The 19,752-nt window shown below is 52.1% G+C and overlaps 2 protein-coding genes across 8 annotated transcripts in view; both read left to right on the top strand.

Annotated features, from left to right (window-relative positions):
- Nucleotides 1-5,392: 5,392 nt before the first annotated feature.
- On the top strand, nt 5,393-8,532 carry LOC105189258 (quinone oxidoreductase-like protein 2). The gene is made up of 6 exons (XM_019844206.2): nt 5,393-5,590; nt 6,202-6,438; nt 6,652-6,843; nt 7,059-7,246; nt 8,013-8,153; nt 8,252-8,532. The coding sequence occupies exons 1-6, from the start codon at nt 5,393-5,395 to the stop codon at nt 8,430-8,432; spliced, it is 1,137 nt and encodes a 378-aa protein (XP_019699765.1). The 3' UTR covers nt 8,433-8,532.
- A 651-nt stretch (nt 8,533-9,183) lies between these two features.
- The window catches only part of heph (polypyrimidine tract-binding protein 1 heph), a 420,294-nt gene continuing 409,725 nt past the window's right edge, over nt 9,184-19,752 (top strand). For 6 of the 7 annotated variants that reach the window (XM_025299498.1, XM_025299500.1, XM_025299501.1 and 3 more), the window contains exons 1-2: nt 9,184-9,271; nt 9,929-10,076. In XM_025299498.1, the coding sequence (XP_025155283.1) occupies nt 9,247-9,271; nt 9,929-10,076 (173 nt within the window). In that variant the 5' untranslated portion in view covers nt 9,184-9,246. The other variant, XM_025299504.1, reaches the window with a different exon arrangement.

Here is a 19,752-nt window from a genome sequence, read left to right as displayed (position 1 = left end):
TACGCAACGTGCGTACATGCAAACGTATTCGCAGCGAAACTACCTACACCTCCTACGTGGAAACGCAAGCACACGATGCGAACGGTGAGTGTGAGTATCTCGCTACGGGGAGATATCACGCACCATGAAAATATGATGCTCGCGTCATAACCTTAGCTCCTGCGGATCCTGTTTTCCTATCTTGCGACATATGAGAGATATGAATCGCCCTATCTACGGCCTTCGTCGCGGCGGAGCCCACCCTTCGCGTCCCTTATGAAAACCTCTTTACTCACCGCAAAATATAGACACATTTCACTTTAATTAATTTAACTAATATTATTCACGATAAAGAGAAAAAGAGGAAATTTGAACGTTAAATTTTAAATCATGGTAATGTCGTCCCCGGACAGAAGTCCCGCCGGATGAAACATCGCAGTGACATTAAATTGATAAAACTGTCAGATGGATAAAAAAGAAAACGATACACACGACGACGTGTATCCCGACATGTCGCGCGCGCGCGTCAAATGATCGGCGATACTTTAATCACCGTTTCACGCGAATCGTACTCGTGTCGCTTGGCCAATCCGCCTTGGATAATCCGCGAGTTTCGCTCCAGGTCGGCCATACACGGCCAGGCCGCGCGATGGAGAGCAAAGTTATAACACACACTACCTCCTTGCTTCGCGATAATATGTGTCTCTGGTTCGTGATTTCCCGCCCTACCACCTCCTCGGCTTGTTTATTCTCCTGCTACGCCGATGTAACGGAGTTGTTTACACTGCGCATGTAATATGGCATCGATGCGCTTTTCCTTCGTCGCAATTATACCGTCGTCGCGCTTCGCTCCTCCTCGCGCGGCGCGGCGCGGCGCCGGCTCGGCGTGAGCTCGCGCGAGAGAGCTCGCCGCATCCGGGCGCGGCTCTGCCAGGGCCGTCTTGCTGCCTTTTCGTACGTACAATTTCACTCAACTCAGCGCACTGTAATTTACATAGGCCCATCCTGCGCGCGCCAATGGCGGGCGGTGCGCGACACGTTGCGTCGTGCGCTAATCGTCCCTTCGCCTTCGTTACACGATCCTTCTTACCCGCGTACGGTGTCCGGTCGACGTTTTCGCGAAACGCGGGGAAGCAGGGCGGCATTATCGCGAGGAACTAGAGTGCCTCGCGCGCGACAGAGTGGCGTATGTATCGGCCCGAAAAGCCCGTTCCTCCGCCGCCCTGCTAGACGGAGAGATATTAAGCGCGAAGGACAGGTTCAGGTTATTGCGATACATCCTTCACCAGGAACTTATCTCGACACGAAGCTGCGCGCCGGCGGGAGGGACAGGCAGGCGGTTTCGCCGGAGATTGTTATGTAAAAGCGAAAGAACGCTCGCGAACGAGAGCCGGAGAGCGAATCGCGATACACGGTAGATCAGGGTCGCAGCCCTTCGCGGAAGGATGCCCGGCTGCCGAGTGCCGACGTGCTCTCTCGAGGGTACGTTGAAGACACACCTCGGATTTGCTTTGGGTGTGTCGCATATTCGGCGTCACTCACGCATTATTGTAAAGCCACGGCCAGTCTTAGCGCTCCGTCCCGTACGATGAATGTTCAGCATACGAGCGAGAAATCGAGTCGCAAGGTGTTCCTCCCGATCATTTTACAACCGCTCCCTCAAAAATGTATACAATATGCAAGTATGCGTAAATAAAGCGTCGTAAATATTGGCAGAAGAAAAGTAACGAGAGACCCGTGGACGTGGCGCCGAAAGCTGTAATAATCGTGCGCGCAACGCGCAGCGGACCTCCTCATTGATCTCGCCGCGGCAAGAAGGACAACAACGACGCCGACGAGGGTTCGTAGGGCCTCGTAAAAGGGGTCATTGATTCCGTCCACTCTACATTCCATCTCAAACCACAGAAACTCGGCGATGAGATATGAAAAAAATGAAAAGTGATATCCGCGCTAACAGGAGACCATCATCGTCGCGGAGTCTGCCGATGGAAAAGGCCGGCCTTTTGCATTCCTCCGAAATCACTCCCTCCGTGTCACTTTGCACGCTGCACCGCCTGACGTCCTTCCCCGTCCGTTGGCGAATATCAAGCGCGTCGTCTCTCGTGCATAAAGTGCACCGACGCAAACTTCTCTCTGACTCCGAGAAGAACTACTCGGTTATTTGCCGAGGTTGAGCGAGGGGAGGCGAATTTGCGAATATCGAGGATAAAAATGAGCGACGATATAACTTTTGCCGGCTAGGGTGAAGTGACGTCACGCACGTCGCGAAAGCGACAAACATGTCGGGCTGTCACGGTCCGATTTCTTCGGCTGCGCTCGCGCGCGAGTCGTGACTCTTCGCGTTCGCTGCGCCGCGCCGCGCCGCGTCGCGTCGCGTCGCGCCGCTCCGGCCGGGTGTTCACGGCGGCGTGGTCATAATGACAGCAATTAGTTTCGCTCCATTGAGTTCTAAATGCGGAGACTCGGCCATCAGGGATGCAGAGCGTCTGAGGAGGCTCGAAGGATCTTCGGCTGCCGGCGGCCAGGAACCACGGCGGAAGGTTCTCCTGCGGTTTCATCCTACTATCCTGGCCGCTGTCGCCGACTTTCTTATTAATATGCTAATTTTACATGAACGTCGGCCCCAATTATGAACGAGATTCCGCGGCGATCGCGATCGCGGCCGCGGCGACGACGACGACGACGGTGTAGCGGTGCGCGCCGCTAACGTCTCGCGCTCGTCGTCCAGGGTGTTCCAGGGATTACGGCCACGTGTAATACGAAACACCTGCGACCAGGGGAGTATAGAGCCGAGCGGAGTGGATTTATCCCTCAGGAGCCACTCCTTCGCGCGAGCGCGCGAAGATTCGTGCGTGATTTCGCAAGATCGCGCGCGCGCGCGCGAGTCGTCAAAACTTCTCCTTTCGTCACTCTCGCATTTCCCAAAGTGCAAGTTTATTTCCGTTCGCAGGAACGCTCATGTTGCGTTGATTATTGTCCGTCTAAGAAGATCCTCGTGCGACTTCTGCCTCACCGAGAAAGAGAGAGAGAGAGAGAGAGAGACAGAGAGACAGAGAGAGACAGAGAGAGAGAGAGAGAGAGAGAGAAGAAAGATATCGACCAAGTTCGATCTCCTCTCGTCTCATGCGAAACGCAGTCGCGATCGCAGATGTAACTCACAACCGCGATAATTCAGATATAACAACAACAACGAACAACAACAATAACAACATCGAGCGGGTACGGCACACGTGCAACAAATAAAGCATGCGCGTCGAGCGCTTAAAGACTGGAACCTAATTCCGTTGTTGAGCGGCGTCGCGCGCGCTCCTCAGCGCAGGAGGAGGCGAGAGCGTGCGGCACGAAGGGTGCGACTCGTCCCTGAAGACGCTTCCAGAAAGATCGGGAACGCATCAGGTCTCAGGATCGCTCATGAGTGCCTAATCGGCCGCCCTTTGTTAATCCCCCGCAGGGTAAAAAGATTTGCCGCTCCAGCGGCTTTGAAAGAAAGTGGGACTGCCGGCTGATCAGGAGTGCACGAAAGCACGGAGGACATCCGCGACGAGGCGCTCGCCTCGAAGATGACGTCGCGACTTCTCCCGTCGTGGGACTCTGACGGGGGGAGAGTCCCCCTAAAAACAACGCTCAGCTTCTTCGTCGTCGGAGCAAGCCGTCGTCGAATCCGCGCGACTCCGCCGCCGACGAGCGACGTCCGCGCGGCGACGCGTCCGGCCCGTTCCGTCAGCCTTAAGTTTTAAGCGTCCATCGCGGTGCCATCGTGGCTCTCAGCCTGCGCTATAACGCGAGGTGACGAGCCGGGTTGGTCGTTTCGCTTCGTCACCGGTCCTACCATCGGCGGCCATTTGATACCCAAGTCAGACTGCACCCCACCAGGGTATCATGAACGCGGCCCGTCTCCGCCATGGTCGCGCCGGAGCTGACGCGACCATGCCGCGCGGCGCAGACCATGCCGCGATTTCGCTAGCAATTAGTTACGGTTGAGCAGGTTCCAATGAATTTCGTCCTGGCCTCCAAGGATACTATAAAAAGCATGGCGGTCCTCTCGGAAGAGCGGAGGAGACGTATGGAAAGAGGGAGAGAGGAAGAGAGAGTCGTCCAAGTCGGCGGTGCACTTTTACCTACTTACCCCCTCCCTCCCCCCCGCCCCTCCATCTACCCCCATGAGCGAATCCCGCATGTACCACCGCCTTCGCGCACATGGTCCTCGCGGAAACGCTATCGGAGCCGCGGCCGGTTGTATGTCGTCAGCGTGTAATTTCATCGTCGACTCTGACGTTTGCGGAGAAAACGAACGAACGAGCGAACGGACGAACGAACGAGCGAACGGACGAACGAACGAACGAACGAACGAACGGACGGACGAATGGCACTTACAAGTGGCTCGCGCGAGTTTTTACAAGCGGAAGGAACTGAACCGACTGACGCACGTGATTAGGAGCATATAAGACGGGCGCGACGGGGAAGACCTCGAAAGGGCGATCGGGTTCAAAGTCCCACGTGTCGGCCGCGTCTGGATAGCGTCAATTTGGCCTCACATGATCAGGAGAACATCTCGGTGAGAGTGAGGCGGCGTAGCGCGCGGTGGTGCGATACAGGGAACAGGAAACGAGTAGGCGTGAGTTATGACGATGTGAGCTTAAACGTCGTCCCTCCCCACCTGCCCCTCCGTCAGCATCTCCGCCGCCGCCGCCGCTTCGATCGCTCGTGTGTGCCGTGGCACGCGCGAGTCTAGCTTGGGACAAACGCGCGAGATAAATGCCAAAAGCAGCGAATAGATAAACAACCTTATGGGGATCTTAGAAGCAGGTAGAAGGTCGAACGAGTGCTAGAACCCGCCCTACACCGAGGCCGAGCCAAGGGCTCTCTTCGGCTCCTCGCGCGACCGCTCGTTCGTCGCCTTCGCGGCCTTCGTGTGGTTGGAGGTCGCACGAGAAGCACGACCAATTACGCCGGCCAATGACGGATCATGTGCCAACGTCAGGGTGTAGCGTGCGATGCGACCGAATGTGGGCTATCGATCGACACGTCCGTTTTTTCCCGTTCGGCTCGAGAAAGATAGAGAGGGGCTGCTCTTGCAAACTTGAGAAACGAATATATAATTGAGACTTGGTGGGAAAGAGAGGAAAGTCCTATTTTTTCTCTCTCTCTCTCTCTCTCTCTCTCTCTCTCTCTGCAGTTTCTACGTCTTACTTGTATTACTTTTTGTTCTTTCCTTCTTTCTCCTTCACCTCGGATCTTTCAAGGGTCCCAAAGTGTGCGCTACTTCTTCAAGAAGGAACAATCGAAGAGGAGAGAAACGGGGGGACAGGGGGGAGAGAGAGAGGAGGAGACGATGACCTCGGGTAGCTGTGAGAAATCGTCCGACTCGTGGCATAGGTTATGAATTATGAAGCTGCTCGTTGAACCGCGAGTCATGGTCGGCAGAAGTCACGAGTTATTTATGCGATACGACAAGCTCATTAATCCGGCCGCGTGTCTGGAAATGTTCAAGAGGCTAATGGAGCCGGCGCGGAACGCGCCGACCGGAAGGACTCTACGCGCCGTGGTGTTGCACGGGCCTCGCAACCTCAAATTGGAGTACATCCCCGAGCTGGCGGTCCTGCCGACACAGGTTCTTTGAAAGGAGAGACTAGGAGGCTAGCGTGGCTAGCCGATCGATCGTCTCGTCGCGCGACAACAACTCGCTTCCTTGTCTACGCGACAGACTCGGTTCAGGGCATTCCTCACCTCATTCGACTTTCATGGCTTCCTTCCCGTCAGGTCTGTCCAGATCCGACCTTGCTACTTCCCGTATCGCGGAATGAACATTTTCACGCGGACGAGATAATGCATCAGCGAGACGCAGCGTGTCGATCTCACTCTCCCTCTAGGGGAGAGTCTCTCTTTCTCTCTCTCTCTCTCTCTCTCTCTCTCTCTCTCTCTGTCTCTCTCTCTCTCTCTCTCTCGATGGCTCTTTCTCTCGGTGAACTTTGGCGCTGCATTGGCATTTTGAACGTCACGCCGTCGAGGTCTAATCGTGGAAGTTCATTCAGGCTGCACTTTGCGGGCAAGTCGCTTTCACTTAGAATCGATTCGCGGCTGTGCGCGAAGGTTAAAAGTCGCCTGACTGAAATCCGCTGATAGATACTTTCTCTCCGCTTAAGCGCGCGTTCGCGTTCGCTCTCCTTGTCGCTCTCGTGCTCGCTACCCTCACCTCGGCAAATTCGTCGAATGTTTCGAAAGGTGCGCGTGGACGTGCGTTTCTGCGGACTGACCGCGAGCGACGTGCTCCTGTGGAGCGGTGAGCACCGCAGGCTCCCGGAGCCGGGTATGGTCCTTGGCTTCGAGGTGTCCGGCGCGATCTTGGAAATGGGCGGACTAGCACACGAGCGGACAGGCTACCAGGTGGGCGAGGAAGTCGTCGTGCACAATTATCCCATCTGCGGCGGCCTCGCGGAGAGCTGCCTTGCGCATTACGAAGTAGGACATTTCTCCAGAAGCGTCATTAATGCAATTAGCTCTCTCGCGCGCGCGCGATGGCGCGGCACCTCTTCGTTAGCGCGTTTTCTCTCTCGTGCCTGAGCGACGACTCCGCGGACAGATTGATGACTTCGACGACTTCCACGACGAATACGCGCGATTCCAATCTCGGATCTCGCCAAGTTCCGAAAATAACCGGCTGGTAAATGTTAGGACGTGTTTAGGTTGGCGAGACGAGTGTCGCTGAAGGATGCGGTGGCCTTCGCCGATGATTATTTCTCGGCGCTGTTGGCGATAGGACGTCGAGCTCGTATCCGGAGCGGTGAGTGCCTTCTCGTTAACGCGAGGCACTCGCCCTCCGCGTTGGCCGCCATCGATCTCGCCGTTCACGTGTTCGGGGCGAAGGTAACTTTGCAAGTCGCGAAATCTCCGGGGACTTGGGTCATCTCATCGATTTCGCGATACAGTTGCGACATGTTGCAATGTTGCAATGTCGTGGTGAAAATTTTGCGGATTGCAAAGACCTCGATGTATTCGAAGCGTTTTGCAATTTTCGTCATTCTCGCGAATGACCTTCTCGAGAAAGACAAGCTCAGAGATGAAGACTTCTCGCGTTTCAGCCGATCGCAGTATGCAGCGACGCGAGACAAGCTGAATTGTGCAGCGATCTCGGCGCCATGGTCGTGTTTGAGGACGAGGACGAACGGTGCTTGCTGAGAAAAATAAACGGAGGGCGAGGAGTGCGCGTCCTGATCGAGACCGAAGGCGGCCATATTTCCGGGCCATATTTCCGGGAGATCGCGAAGAGGTGAGATCGTACACTGAGAGAAAAGTATATGATATTTGGAACTATAATAACTAAATTATAGTCCGAAATATCATATTTATAGTAAGTATTACCATAATATCGGTAATAATTACGATATAGGCATAGTATAACCAACCATATAATATTTTTACTAAGAATTATAGTAAGTTAAACTAAAATTGCTGTATGGATGCAAATATAAAACGGTAGGTAAAAGTAACTCTTTTATATAGTCAATATTACCAGAATATTTGCTAAATGATGACAGATGCAACTATATGAACATTAAATCTCACTATATTTGTGAATGAGAAATTACCATATATGTGGTTGAAGTAATTAAACAATTATTTAAGACAATCATTGACTATATATTTGTGTTTATTCTACTATATTTTGCAGGTTTCCACGAACCATAAAAATATGGTTGACGCCAAAATGAACCATAAAATATAGTGAGATTATAGTTAATTCAACTATATTTTTCTATCAGTGTACTCGGAAAGTCAAGTTGGAAAATGTCGCGAGGATCCGTATTGTGATATCTAGTTTATTAAGAAAGAAAGAAGTTATTATCAAGAAAGAAGTTTATTAAGAAAGCGCAGGAAGCGCGGGTTTCCCCGCGGGCCTCGCGAGTCGCGAGAAATGTGCGCTTTTGCTTTCGTCCCGGATTAACGATGACTTTTTATCGATTACGAAAGAAAACGACGAATGCGAAAGCCCCTTGCGACACTTCTAATGTTACGTTGCACATTTCTGCTTCCAGCCTGGAGCACGACGGTCTAGTTGCTTTCCTCGGTTACGCTCGGGACAAACGGCGCTCCGATTTGAACCTCGCGTTGTCCAACTACACGGTATTCGCGGTCGCTGCGGAGCACTACAAACTTGCCGACCCATTGGTCTACAGGTTGACGTGAATTCAATGTAGCAGGGGCGAGATTGGAGACGCGAGGTTCGCGTCTCGCGTACTCGACTGATCAGCCGGTCTACGACATTTCCCGACAGGGAGACCATGCAGCAGCTGTTGGACTACCGAGCGGCACGCACGATTCATCCTCGAGCGTCAGCGATCTTCGGCCTCCATCGCGTCGATGAGGCGTTCGATCACTACATGGTCGAGTCGGGTAGAAAAGTGCTGGTGGACGTGAAGAACTGCGATCGACTAACTCTCTGTGACAAGTTCTGACCGAATTCTGCGAGGAACCTCCGCCGATTTTAACGAGTTTCTTAGGGAATCCAGGAATAAGATGCAAGGAAATAAGATGTATTTCTTTATAAATGCATGCCTAGGGAGAGTTTACGTTAATTAATTAATATTAATTATATTAACGTGAACAAACGTGCACCGGTCTGTTTCAAAGTACTCTTTGAGTGATTCCGACTTGATTGATTTCGTAATAAAAAAGATTGGTTCTAACAGAAGCAAGTGCAGAGACATCTTGTTACTCGCCCAACAAGCTTCTCAGTCCAAGTGACTTGTAAGTCGCTAATTTAGCAGATCGTCTCATTCATCAGTAACAACAGTGAGATATTTTTAGTGACCAAGGCGATCTTCAGGCGAGTTCAAGCGAGTAGAATCTGAAAGTATCGCGACGGACGATTTTCCAGCTAACTTTGGATCTTATCCGTCACCGTCAGATTACCCTCGTCGATGCAGTAGAAAACGCGGATACGAGATTTCATCGTTGGTCCGTTTTTCGATATGCCGAGTCACAATGATTTATCAGCCGTAGGTAGAACAGAGGCCGTTGAGAAGTCAACGGAACCCAGGTGCAAGTGTGCGTTCTTAGCCTCTTACGATCGCACGCGCACGTGTCCACCTGTCGAACCGTAACGCAATGTCTGAAATTTAACATCAGCATCAGTCCACTACTCACGCAACACGCACGCTTTCCGCTGTTGATTTCATAAAATCGCGCGCGCAGCGACGCGAGCTACTCCCGGCCATCCGCCGCCAGGTGGCGACACGCTGCGCGAAATAACGTGCCTCGTATGCGACGATGCATCTTGCAGCCGGCGCAGCCCGTAAGCGACTACGTTCGTTACGTTCCGTGTGACTCGCGCGTCTCGTTCCGTAGTGAGAGATTTCCCCTCTGCCCCCGGGAGTGCCGGTGATATCGCGCGATCGTGTACCTCTCGCTCCCGTTGTACCTCGCGGCCAGCTGCATCATCGCGCGAGAGGCCATCGACGCGACCGCAGCCATCGTCGTACGTCCGCGTCCAAATCCGAGTCGAAATCGCGGTGTCTCGCCGCAGACGCAGCCGCTCCTTTCTCGCGCGTGCACGCGGCTCGGTGCAGGCGACGGAAACGGTTCGCTAGGTAATATCTGCGCGTACAGGAGCGAGCGCGAGAGAGAACGTTGGAGGAACGGAGGAGCGAGCGAGCGAGCGAGAGAGAGAGAGAGAGAGAGAAAAAAGAGGGGCCGAGAGAGGAAGAGAGATAGAGAAAGAGAGAGAGAGAGAGAGAGAGAGAGACGAGCATCGTGCGGCCGAGTCTTGCGCTCTCGTCGGTGTCTCGTCGCGTCGGGTTTCGGCCGGTTTACTCGGCGTGTTAATTGTCGTCGTCGCGACAGTCGGTCGTTCGCACGTCCTCGTCCGCCATACTCGCGCCTATCGGTCGACAAGAGACGACGACGACTGCCAGCGGTAATAGTACATGCAACCTGTTGTTTTCTCGCGCAGCGCACTCCTTTACGCCGATACGCAGCTGTGCTGAACGGCGAACAACGACGTGCGGCAGCCGACGTGTGGCGGTCCGACCTAACCTCTCAACTGCCTCCGAGATACGCGCCGTCCCGTCGACGCTGGGAGCTGACGGCAGTATGAACGGGTGAGAATACAGTCCAGAATGATATTCAATTGCGAATCTCGTCCTGTCCTGAGACGGGCGTTCGGCGGATAAATAGAGAGAATGCGAAGTGGTGCGTGGGCGAGGGGGGTGGGGAAGTGAGAGTGACAGCTGAATGCACGCATGAACGCATGGGAAAAGGAAAGGATGTAGCTATGTCGGAATGCTATATCGTTGGGTTGGGAAAGGAGAAGCGAGAGAGTGAATGGGTGAGCGGTTGAGAGAAAGCGAGACGGAGAGAGAAATAAAGCATCGATTCGCGATTGTCTGTAGAGCGAGTGAGGTTATCAGCCCGCGAGGGAAGGAGAGAAATAGCGATAACGGAAGAGCGAGCGCTCTCTTTATCATGTGTATTTTCTCTCTCTTTCTCTCTCTCTCTCTCTCTCTCTCTTTCTCTCTTTCCCCCCTCCCTTTCTCTCACCCTACTTTCTCCTTTCTTCCCCCTTTGTAATGCTACTAGCGATGGAGACACTAATGCCCGTATTCATAGTCAGGCTTTATATTCAAGGTTTCCTTAAGTTTATCTTCAGATGGTCTGTAGCCAATAAAATAATCCGTGCAGCGTCTAAAGATGGATATAAGGAGGCCTAAAATATCAGGCCTGATTATGAATACGGGCATAAGACACTTTGCTGTACTTTGCATAGCTCACATTGTTTGGGATATCATACTCGAGATATTTCCGAAAGCCGAGTCCCTTTCGAATTTTCGAAGATTTACAGCGCTATTTTATACATATATAATAATTCTAATTCATATATTGTTTCTTCTCATACATATATCTGTATAATTTATTCGTCAACATCTCTTTGAGCCTTTCGAGGTTTCGAGGTTACCTCGAGTAACAATCGAACAGCTTCGAGCGATCGAATCGCTCGAGAATTTCAAGATGGCGATTTAAACGGCGTCGCGCTAACTCGACTTCCCGATATAGACCTCTTACGAAGGTGCACGTGCGCAGTTCAGCTGCGTGCGCGCGGATTTAGCGCAGCCACGGTAATTGACGCTGCTCGATTGAATTGCTGCCGTGCGAAAGAAGGCGCACTCGCCCCATTTGGAAAATTAATTAAGCAACATTGAAGTGTTTCGTCATCGCCGAATCTAATCATTCAATCATTGGCGCGCGAGTGCTTTTTTTTAATATCGTCACTCTTTGTGATACACCGGCTTGATTCGAGAAGCGTGCTTCTCATTCAGCCAGGCTGTGCTTTTAACAATACAAAGCAGACACGAAGCCGCGTAAAAGTCGCAACGCAGGCTTTAGTTATTCTTTTTTTCCGAATCGATGGTAAATCGCGGATGTTAATGTCCGCGAGAACTTCGCGACGCCCCTTTTTCCTTTGTTCTTCTTGTTCTTTCGTCACCGGCGAACAATTTCCATCTAGTCGGAGAAAAGCCCATTGAAAAAGCCGAACGGCGAAGTCGCCTTCATAATCCCCCCTCCCCCCTTCCCTCCCCCCCTCGAGGAAAGCAGAGCTGCGCGCGTATTACGCGCAGAGAAACATCGCGAAATATGTTTACGTAAACGTCACGCTCGGCTTGCGAGCAGAGAGAGAGAGAGAGAGTGAGTGAGAGAGAGAGAGAGAGAGAGAGAGAGAGAGAGAGAGAGAGAGAGAGAGGGAGAGAGAGAGAGAGAGAGCGCCCGTGCTTTTAGTCGTGTTTATGCTGCAGCATGCTGTAGCTTCCGCACATTTTATGAATAATATTCGATTACACCGACGCAACAGTATCCAATAGTGCAACGCGTTCATTCCGCGCCGTTGGCGTCCAATGGCTTTTGTCGACGAGCGAGCGAGCGAGCGAGCGAGTGAGCGGCCGCGCTTCTAACTCCATTCTACTTATATTTCACCGCACGCACGTATACACGACAATACGCGAAACAACATGTGCGAAACTGCACTCTCTGTGCGCTCGCGGTGTTTTCAGATAAATTTGCAAAAAGAAAAAAAAAGAAAATGCGCCCGAGGTTTCCGTATTTCCGCGCTGTTCCACGATCTTCGTCTCTTTTGACTTCCCCTCCTCTCCGCGTTCCTCGCGTTCGGCTCGAAATGCGATCGAACCTCGGCTCGAGATATTATGCACGCGGGTATCGTTGCACGAGGCGTGTTCGCGCGATTTTGCAAAAAGAAGAGAGAAACACGGTTGAAACGAACTCGCTAACGTTTAAATCCGCTACGATTTCGGCGCTGCAAACTCGCGGCGCGGAAGGTATCGATCCCGCGGAGAATCGCACGTTGGAATTATGGGCGTCGCGCGTTCGCGTACGTAACGCGATTAATATCCGGATTTGTTCTTCTTTTTTTCGAGTAATTATCGCGAGAAATTTCGCTCGGATCACCTGGCTTCGTTTAATCCTACTCGTTACCCCCGGACACCTCGCGAATATAACGCGCGACGACTGTGCGTGTGCGAGGCAACACCGACGCATTTCGATGAAACTAATTTCACGGCACGGAGGCACGAACGCACCGATTTCGCGTAATTTCGCGTAGTTCCGACGGCGCGCTATTCGCATTATTACAGCTTTCGCGTCGCGTGCGCGCGCGCGCACGCACGCACGCACGCACGCACGCACGCACGCACGCACGCACACAGCACGCAAGCACGCACGCACGCACGCGCGTGCATCGCATCATCACATTTGTCGCGTCGCGCATCGCGACGTGACGCGCCGCGTTTCCACTCTTCGGTCGGTATTCGGCCACGTGCGCACGTGGTAACTTCTTCCGCGCGCAGACAAACGGCTTTTATCAACCCACGGTCACGTCGAAGCTGCGTCGATTCGATCAGACGGGCTCGCGCGCCTTCCTATCGTTGGACGATAAAGTGCTATCGCGCGGGGCCTCCTTCGCGGGCGTCTTTCCCGCACGACTTTCTTCGTCTTATCCGTCGGCGCGGCGGCGCGCCGGGACGCGCGATAGATGATTCGCGCGCGAACGCTCTCGTCGATTGAATGAAGTCGCCGCTCGTCGACGTCATTATTCATGGCCCGGGCGATGAATCAAACGTCGGGATCGCCGGCGTTCAGCGCGTCAACCAACGCGGATGGCCGCTATATTCGCTTCGCGCGCTCCAAGGCCGGAATTAGATTCCGGCGTTTCGCCCGGCGCTCTCGGCAGAGTCCTCCCGGTAGCCGATAGCCGTGGATTCGCGCCAGGGAATGATTTACGGCCGGCCGCGTGCGTCGGCATTCGCGGCGATTCGCTTCATCTGACTTCGAGAGAGAGAATTTTTCTCTCCTCCCGGGAGCTCCAATTTTCGACGGCCCCTCCCCCCCTCTCCCTCGCGGTCTCGAATTCTCGCGAGGTCTATTTTAGCTTCCGATTTCGATATTGGGAGAAGCGCCCTGGCTGCGCCCATGTATCGTGTCAGGTTTCGCGCTGTATTTTCGCGCGACGTGATTGACGGAAGCGCGAAGCGAACGACGCTACGACCGGGAGGGGACGACGCAGCTCGAAGCATCTCGTCGCGCGCTCGACGCCAAAGAGTCCAAAGACTCTCGGGCTCGTCCATTATGGATTAGCACTTGGCCGATGAGCCGCCAATAAAGCTCTTTGACGTTGCTAACTCGAGCGAGCGAGAGGGTCGCGCGCTCGCTTTACAATCTGAACTGCGACCCGGATCTGCGTTTCGAATTCCTTTCTCTTTTTGCGTACTTGAATATATAATTTTGACATGAGAGTTTCATCGCGCAAGCGATGAAAAATGACCGGTTTGTGACTTCTTATGACAGTCATGACTTTTTTATTCATATAACGATGCATTTCAAATCCCTCTGAACGTCGAAATAAAACTGAAGCGAAGCAGTGTTGCTCTTGCATATTGTATCTTTTCTTTTTAAACCCGTCGTTCCGACCGTTCGGCAAAGTTAAAAATTAATCATCGATAATTCTAGTATTAAACATTCCTCGATGCATTTCTCTCACACATGCACACAGTCGTCGTTCGATCGTTGAAATAGATGATACGTACATCTGCGTGCGCAAACATGTTCCCGAGAGCCGCGCGAAAATGCGCCCCCGTCTGGCCGCATCCATCTTATATACGTAACAACGCGCGGCGTCATTGACGTGCACGAGAACTGAATGCCGACTGTGTGTGTGGTGGTGGTGGTTTGCCGTCTATCCTCGTGTCCGATATTATGTTTCACTGCGGTCGCGCGAGCGAGCCATTGATGCAGATGCGAGCTGGCAGTGCTCAATCAGACGATTCGCGGGAATTACTAGATATGAGCTTTCGCGGTACGTCCAAGCACCGCGGTGTGTTGGTACCTACCCCCCCCCCCCACGGACCCCGAATCGCATTCGCACAATCGCCCGCGCGCGACGTGCATCGATCTCGCGCGGCGCAAGGGCTCTCTTTTCACGTCCGTCATGGGTCCGGCGAATTTGCTCGAGCGAGCGGTCTCGCGAGCGAACCGCGACTCAAAATCGAAGCCGTCGAAGCCTGCAAGTCGAAACTGTCGGTGGAAATTCGCGAGATATAATCCCCAAAAAATGTAGAACCGAGCCGGGCGGATAGATCCGCGTCTATCTCTTTTTGTCCGCGGACGCTACGCGATCGCGCTGACACGATGTCGATGCGGCGACTCGCCCCTTCGGCCCTCCGAGCGCGCGCGCGCGTCAACAACTGCGAGTATAAATATCGCGATTCGGGAGAAACCTCACCGCAGGAAAAGCCGCGAAATTCGTTCGCGCTTGATCGACGCTTGAGCGACGACGAATCTCGTCGACGAGAGGATGGAGAATTCGTAAAGCGGGGTGAAATTCGACGGCGAAAAGAGAGCCATGTGCGGCTTTTGGAAGGAGGAACAAGGATGGGGGCAGGTGAAGAGCGACAAAAGAGAGGAGCGAGAGACGCGCACCGAGCTCGCATTGACTGACACACAGCTCCGTCGTGCTGCGGAGCACACGCTTTGTCTGTACACCGGTAATTAGCGAGCATTCGTGCTCCGAGGAAGTGTCCTCCCCTTTCGTTCACGCACGTACTGCACTTGATGCAATCCACGCGCGCACGCGGCGTCTTTGTCGAACGCGACTCGAACGTGACTCGTGGCGAGATACGCGAATCGAGTACGTCCGGAACATCTCACGTCACGTGCACATTTTTGCGAGACCGAACTTGCCGGGACTTTCAAACGAGACGACAGAGGGGCTCGGGGAGATGTCCGATCGATCGCGTCGCGTCGCGAAGGGCCGACAGGACGATTAAGGTGAACGCGCACCGATGCCGAGGCACGTAGCCAAGTCTGGACGTTTTTATCGTTTTGCTTCTTGAAAATTCGAGTAGTTCAACTCTCACAGAATATGTGTACGCATATAATACATATGTTTGTATATTATAACATTTAACATGTAATATATGTTAAGCGTTTAAACATACACGTTCCATAGCGAAAATTTAGGCACGCGTGTTTGGAGACCGAGTAATAAGAATAATGTCAGATACCGCAATGTGTCCGAGCTGAGCGATGACTCTCGTCGCGCGAACTCCTCCGTTAAAAATGGAGAATCGCATCGGTTCGCGGAAGCTTCGCAGCGTGCCGCGACGCGTTATTAGCCGTGCGCGTTATTAAGGGGACTGGAGGATCAGATTACTGAAAAATCCTGCTTGTTTTTTGATAATATTTTGTGACGAACCTGAATAAATGTGCAAGAATGAAAATTTTTGATATATTTATATAACATACGAAGAGTAGAAAAAAATTGTTTATTAACAAATATTCATATAAATATACGTCCATTTAAATTTTAAACGCGTTTCTCTCGAAATTTTATTGTTCAACTTTTTGCAGTGATTTCTCCGAAACTGAGCTTCGAGTATCGATTTGAAATTTTAAAGCAATAATATTTGTTCATCTGGCTCTCAGGTGAACCACGGACAACTCCGCATCAAAATATTTCATTTCGAGATATTAATTCTTTTATTGCAAAAGAACTGAAAAATTTGAATTTTTTCCTAATAATAGCTGCTATTTTGTTAATTTTGTTCGATTTTTTTTTATATTGCTTCACCGGATAATGATAAGCCTCCTTAAGATTTCCAGCTAAACTTCGCTCTGATCGGACCACCGAGAGCCGAGATATTACTGCAAAAATGACAACTTGAAAAAAAAAGGAGAGTATATTTCAGCTATATATTATATATCGTATATTATACGAGTATTTATACGAGTATTTGTTGATAAACAAAATTTTTCTACTCTTCACATGTTGTATAAATATACCTAAAATTTTCATTCTTGCACATTTATTCAGTTCATCGCAAAATATTGTCAAAAACAAGCACGATGTTTCAGCAATCTGACCCTCCAGTCCCCTTAATCGTCGCCTCCGCGACGTTACGTCGTCGCACCGCGTCGACGGCGGCCGCGCGAGGCGGCTCTCCTTCACGCGCGGCGGCGAGTACGTGCGCGCTCGCTCGGCGGGTCAAGCTTCACGCATCGTCACTGCCTCACGGAACAGCGCCGGTAAATGCGTAGCGCCCGCATGCGGTGGCGAGAGCGCGCCCGCATTTCGCCGCTATCGACGCGTTCATCGAACCGCGTGCACGGACCTTCTGCCTGCCTCGGGTAAATGCTTATCGGGCCGACCTGCAGCGCGCGCGCGCAACGATAATTAAAATAGACAAGACTCGCGCAGTGGCGTACGCAAATATCTCAGCCGCCCATCGACAATCGTCATCGTTAGCGATTCGCCGCGTTTAACGACGCGAGCGCGCCTTTAATTATTGCGAAACGCCGGGGTCGAGAGCGCGACGGTCGTTAATTAATATTATTCGTTGAAAACTGACATTCGGCACCGCGCAGGCGGATAGCCGAAAGAGAGAGAGAGAGGGAGAGAGAGAGAGAGAGAGAGAGAGGGAGAGAGAGAGAGAGAGAGAGAGAGAGAGAGAGAGAGAGAGAGAGAGAGATTCATGATTATGTGAACGGCGGAAATAAAAGGCGACCTAATTGTGATTAACAAACGTGTAATCCTCCGCGTCTTGGCCGCCGCCGGTCGTCCCGCGGAAATTGGTTCACGCGCTTTTAACGCGCGGGAAGAGACGCGGCGCTCAAACAAGCGTGGCCTCCAGTCTCTGCTTAATTTCTCAACATTGCGGCATCAAGCCTCGTCTCGGTGCACCTGCGTCGAGGCTGATTATTCATGTGGCAGCTGCGTGTGCACACGCACCTGCTTCGGATGGGGGACGTATTGTCAGGACGGTGAATTCATTTGGACAATCGCGTTAAAAACGCGCGTTAGGCTATTAGCCGTCGATCTGTCGCAGCGCCTTCGTTAATTGCGACATCCTCCCTTCTCTCTTCGATTCTGACAAAAATATCTGCGTTTATCGGCGAAATTTATCGGGGCGTGTCTGCCGCGTTATCACGAAAAGGCCGAGACGCGAAGAGAGTTTCGCGAGTGCGGCGAATCTCGCTCGTAGTGCCGTACGTTTAACGATCAGTTAACATAATTCTCTCCTTAATGCAGCGTATGTATACAGCATACACGTGCACACACGCACATATATATATATATATATATGTATATATTTAGTTAGCACGCAGTAAAATACGCAGCTTTCGAGAGCGCGCAGCCCGGCCGCGGGGCATCGATCCCCGGGCGCTTCGTCTCGTCGTAAAGCGGCGAAAACGCGCTTGTACGATGTAACAGCCCCGGCTCTTATACAGGGTGTCCCGGAATAATCGCCACTTCCGTCGAATGCAGGCACTAAAAGAGTCAAACGGGGAGAAACGCCCGCGCGGTTGTTAAACCGACGATACGACCGAGGCGCGATAAAATTCCGGCTGCGATCTAATCTCGGCGCTGGCGAGCGGCGGAATATGTCGTTGCCGCGCTGCCGATTACGCATCGGACGCGTCTTCAAGCTCTTTCATCGTCGCATCGTGCAGGTCCGATGATCGGTCGGCAACAAGTCGAATCCACGTCGAGCGAGCAGCTCGCGCCCGGAAGAGCTGCGCTCCGGAGAGCCGCCGCGCGATTTCCGGAATCCCGCGAGACGCGCGACTCAGCGTCTCCGCGCTGCCGCGGAATTTTATTAGCGCCGCCGCTAACAAAAGTTTTATTAACGCACCGATGTGCGCGACGGTCACACCCGGCATCGATGTCGGTGCGCGAGCGTGCGCTAATTAAAACTGACGCATCGGTGTCCCATGACGCGTATCCTGCGGTGCAATGACGCGTCCCGTCTCGTCGCGTTTCTCGCGTCGACTTCATGTTGGCCCTGCGTTGTCTCGGCCTTTCACTTCGCTCCGTTCGGCGGATTGTGAACCGCTGAACTTTCCCTCCGACGGGATCTCATCGTGGCTGTTTTTAGGCGAGCAAGACCGAAATTTCAAGTTCAAACTAGGGCTTAATAGACGCCCTTCGATAATCGAGTTTCGTCACCTTCACGGTTCACGTTTACGACCTTAACGTTCATCTCCGCGAATGCGCGATTGAGAAAGATAGAGCATCGCGAGAAACGAATATCGCGCGTTTGATTGCTTCGAGATTAACCGAGCAATTAATTCAGCGTTTCCGAGCTGCTCGGGATGCGTCGAGCAGAATAAGAGAGATTAGCTGGATTCAATGTTCGTGGGCGAGAAATGTCGGGACAAAAATTCCCAAATGACGGGATCGACACGCTCACACAGAGACGCGTCTCGCGGCTGGGGATATTTATCACGATGAGATCGAATCTCATCCGTATCGGCCGGCTTTTATACCCGCCTCGCGTTCGAGCGGTCTCTGCGTACCTCGGAAATCATCGCCTTGAGGGAAACGCGCGCGGCAGGCACCAGGGGGGAGGGGAGGAAATATCCCCAGCTCGACGTCGCTCCGACATCTCGATCCTAAGAGCACACAAGGCACTCGAGGGCGATGCGCAAATGACAAATCGTTCGGCAAATAATAAATCGGAGGCGGCTGCCGGGATTCGACGTGTATGGAGGTCGACGACGACGACGCGCGAGGTCGAGGGTGGCATTCGCGCGGGTCGGCCAGGGGTATTTGAATGCTCCCCGCGCATTTCCCTCCGCGTTTCGTCAGCCAGCCGAGCCGAGCCGAGAGAAGATTCGTCGTCCGGGATCCCGCACCGTCGTTCGGGTCGACGGGAATTTCATTCTCCGCGCGATTCGCAGGCGAACGGTCGCATCAAGACGCACCGCGAGTCGTCAATCTGAGCGTTTTTCAAATTAAAAAATAATTTCTTCTACCTGTCACTAGTGATGGGCAAATATCGATCGATGAAACAAGCATCCAAGCTTATCCTTATTATCTTGAAAAATCGATTATCAGACCGATAATTTTGGGGCCGATTATTCCCTAGATCGATTATTTTTTTCGTCGATTATATTACTGGATTTGTTACTAAACTTTTATCACCAGGGAATTTGTTTACTACTATTAAGGCCTGTCTGCAATAGCTGCAAAAATAAAGCTGCAATAGTAAACAGTAAAAAATAAACCAACAACAGTCGACTATTGTAAGAACAACCGACTTTAATTGGTTTATTTCTTGTAGCTTACGCTTATAGCCTTATTCTTATATAAGCTTATGCTTGCAGCCGTTGTCTTAAAGGGTCTTTAAGGTTTTAATAATATATTAATTTATTGTTGCAACATATAACTCTCCACATTAATTTAAAATAAACTAGGAAAACATCGATTATTAT

The sequence above is a fragment of the Harpegnathos saltator genome, unplaced genomic scaffold, assembly GCF_003227715.2.
Source record: "Harpegnathos saltator strain DR-91 unplaced genomic scaffold, Hsal_v8.6 scaffold283, whole genome shotgun sequence".
Lineage (NCBI taxonomy): Eukaryota > Metazoa > Arthropoda > Insecta > Hymenoptera > Formicidae > Harpegnathos > Harpegnathos saltator.
This window is presented reverse-complemented; position numbering and strand designations above follow the sequence as displayed.